The 2,986-nt window shown below is 55.4% G+C and overlaps 1 protein-coding gene across 1 annotated transcript; it reads left to right on the top strand.

The window, feature by feature from the left end:
• Positions 1-1,620: 1,620 nt before the first annotated feature.
• Positions 1,621-2,703, top strand: LOC103653404 (clavaminate synthase-like protein At3g21360). The gene is made up of 2 exons (XM_008680321.2): positions 1,621-1,989; positions 2,104-2,703. The coding sequence occupies exons 1-2, from the start codon at positions 1,621-1,623 to the stop codon at positions 2,701-2,703; spliced, it is 969 nt and encodes a 322-aa protein (XP_008678543.1).
• The last annotated feature ends 283 nt before the right edge of the window (positions 2,704-2,986 follow it).

Below are 2,986 nucleotides of genomic sequence, written 5' to 3'. Positions count from 1 at the left end.
GATGCGCTGGCGCTTGGCAACGAGTATTTCTTTCTGCTTTTGTAGGTGATTGTTCTTGATGCGCAGGGCTCGCAACTTGAGTTGGTCTTTGGCTGAAATGCCTGTGATTTCGCCGTCTTCGACGGTGTCTTCGCCTTCTGGGTTGATGAAGCCTGGCGGGGGTGCCTAAGGTACCCCCTCGGAACTGCAGGTGCGCGATGCCCTCTGGTGTAGGCAGGTTGTCCTGGCGTTGCCTTTTGCTGTTGACTGCTTTATCGTCGAAGGCCTCCTAAGGGATGCTGTCTGCAATGGGAGCCTTGCCTTTCTTTTCAGCCAGAAGGGCCGCCTTCGTTGCATCGTCGATGGAAGCGGTGGCCTTCAAATTCGCTCTCTTGAGGGCCATCGCGAGAATGTTTTATCGTAGCACGAACGGTTGACGCTAAATGTTGGAACTTGCTAACTCGTGGTCAGCCAAACTCAAACATGGGAAGAATGGAGAACAATTTGATCTCAATAAACACAGAGTATTAGGGCAACAGTGTTTTTCTCCGTCCTCGCAATGGTACAGTACGAGGTATTTATAGGGAACCGAGGGTCGGCCCGGCCCCGCCAAAGACGATTACACCCTCAGTTACCTACGTTATCCCCGGAATATTCGCCCTTGGGGGTTAAGACAGTCATTTCAGCGTAATCAATTATAAACAGTGGCAGATCAGTGGCGGTCTACGGTCGGAATCCCCGGAATATTCGCCCTTCCTGCGTGGCGGTCTACGGTCGGAATCCTGTAACATGGGCGGACTATACACACCCCCTATTACAATCAGTGGCAGATTACAATGCGTGGTCTTCGCGGTCCTAATTGTCCAGTCTCCGGAGTTCTTGATGGTCTTCGCCCTGGCATGTTCGGGTAAAGGTAACACTTGAGTCTTCGCCTGCGCGTTCTCTCCGTGCACTTCGTAAAGTAGCTCAACCTTCAGGCCTTATAGGTCTCCAATATTGAATCCCTTGGCACGGGCCTCCCAAGCGAGGGGGCGTTAAACCTTCGCCCCAACATTCTACAACAGACAAAAAAAAACTCAAGGTACAAGTCTGATGGCGTAGTGAGGTTATCGAAATATTAAAGCAGCACTCGATGCATCTGATCTCTAGCCTGCATTGCAACCGACATATCGTTGATAACTAGGCTCCGTCGCGACGACGACTAGGTAAAAACCTTGTTCTCAACCATGGCAGTTTTCTTTTACCTTGTACCATGCTTTAATTTTTTAGTCACACCTTGTGTCCTGCTTTATTTTATTTTTTATTTTTACATCGTCACTAACTGCAGCACCGTTTGGTTTATCTGTTGCCGCCACATCACTTCTTTTTTTTGATTGATTGATGGAAATTAAAGACCGTTGCCGCGATCGTAGACGTCAAAGAGATCGCATGGTTTCCTTCGCGGCTGCTTTTGAAACAATATAATGTCAGGCTCCATATTACTGTACGATTTACTGAACTGCATTGCCTTCTTCCTCCCTCTGCAGCCTGTCGTCCCTCGCTATATATATACGCGTGCCCTACTCTAGCTCATTGCACTCACAAGTCACACCGTACCTAATCCGAAGGAAGGGTGCACAGATCGAGAGAAAGCGAGAGGCAATGGCGGCGACCGACTTCTTCTTCGTGAGCGAGTGCAAGGGCCAGAAGACCATCGACGGCGAGCAGGTGCCCCTGGTCCTGGCTCCTTCCGGGGACGACGGCAAGAGCAACGGCTACGAGGCGCTGGTGGAGGCCCTGAAGGCGAACCGGGAGTGGGTGGAGGCCAAGGTGGTGGCCAACAGCGGCCTGCTGCTGCGCGGCTTCGACGTGCGCGATGCTGCCGAGTTCAACGCCGTCGTCGAGGCGCTCGGGTGGCCGGACATCCGCTACGTGGGGCCGGCGCCGCGCACGCACGTCCACGGCCGCGTCTGGACCGCCAACGAGGGCCCGCTGGAGGAGTTCATCTACTACCACCACGAGATGGTCCTGGTACGTACCGGAAGCAGGCAGGCAGGCATTTCCATCCATCGCCATTCGTTGTTGCTACTTGCTAATGATGGCGAGCGTATGTGCTTGCGAATCGATCGATCGATCGATCATTAGATCAAGGAGTTCCCGGGGAAGGTGATCCTGTTCTGCGAGGTGCCGCCGCCGTCGGGCGGCGAAACGCCGTTCGTGCCGAGCTTCCGGGTGACAGAGCGTGCGCTGGAGGAGTTCCCGGAGATGGTGGAGGAGCTGGACGACAAGGGCCTCCGCTACACCTTCACGGCGCTGAGCAAGAACGACACCAAGTCCATGCGCGGGCGCGGGTGGGAGGACGCCTTCGCCACCTCCGACAAGGCCGAGGCCGAGAGGCGCGCGCGGGCGCTGGGCATGGACGTGGAGTGGCTCCCCGACGGCGGCGTGCGCACGATCCTCGGCCCGCGGAAGCTCACGCGCGTCTTCCCGGGCCGCAGGAACCGCCGCATGTGGTTCAACACGGTGGTGGGGATGCACGGCAAGGAGCTCAGCTCCGCCACGCTCGCTGACGGGTCCGAGATCCCCGCCGACTTCGTGCGCCGCTGCGGCGAGATCATCGAGGAGGAGAGCATCCAGTTCCGGTGGGAGAAGGGCGACATCCTCATCCTCGACAACCTCGCCACGCTCCACGGCCGCCGCCCCTCGCTGCCGCCGCGCAAGGTCCTCGTCGCCACCTGCAAGTGAAGATGCATGATGGAGTCTCCATCCCCCGGACGCCGGCCGGTCGGCGGCTCGGAGCAGATGCTGACCTACACCTACACTTGGCCCGCTAGCTCCTCGTCGTCTATATTCTCCGTCAATAAAGATATAAAATTCTTACTATATCATATTATTAGTTGTGTTGAGGAGCTTTGGCAATTCATCGATCGTCATGCTGTAGCTGAACGCCTGTACATGCCAATTGGCATGCCATGTGTGATGTTCTAAGCTATTCTACCATATATTCTTCTTTTGAGTAATTAAAGTG

Source organism: Zea mays, chromosome 4, assembly GCF_902167145.1.
Source record: "Zea mays cultivar B73 chromosome 4, Zm-B73-REFERENCE-NAM-5.0, whole genome shotgun sequence".
Taxonomy (NCBI): domain Eukaryota; kingdom Viridiplantae; phylum Streptophyta; class Magnoliopsida; order Poales; family Poaceae; genus Zea; species Zea mays.
Note: the sequence above shows the minus strand (reverse complement) of the source record. Positions and strands in the feature narration are given on the sequence as shown.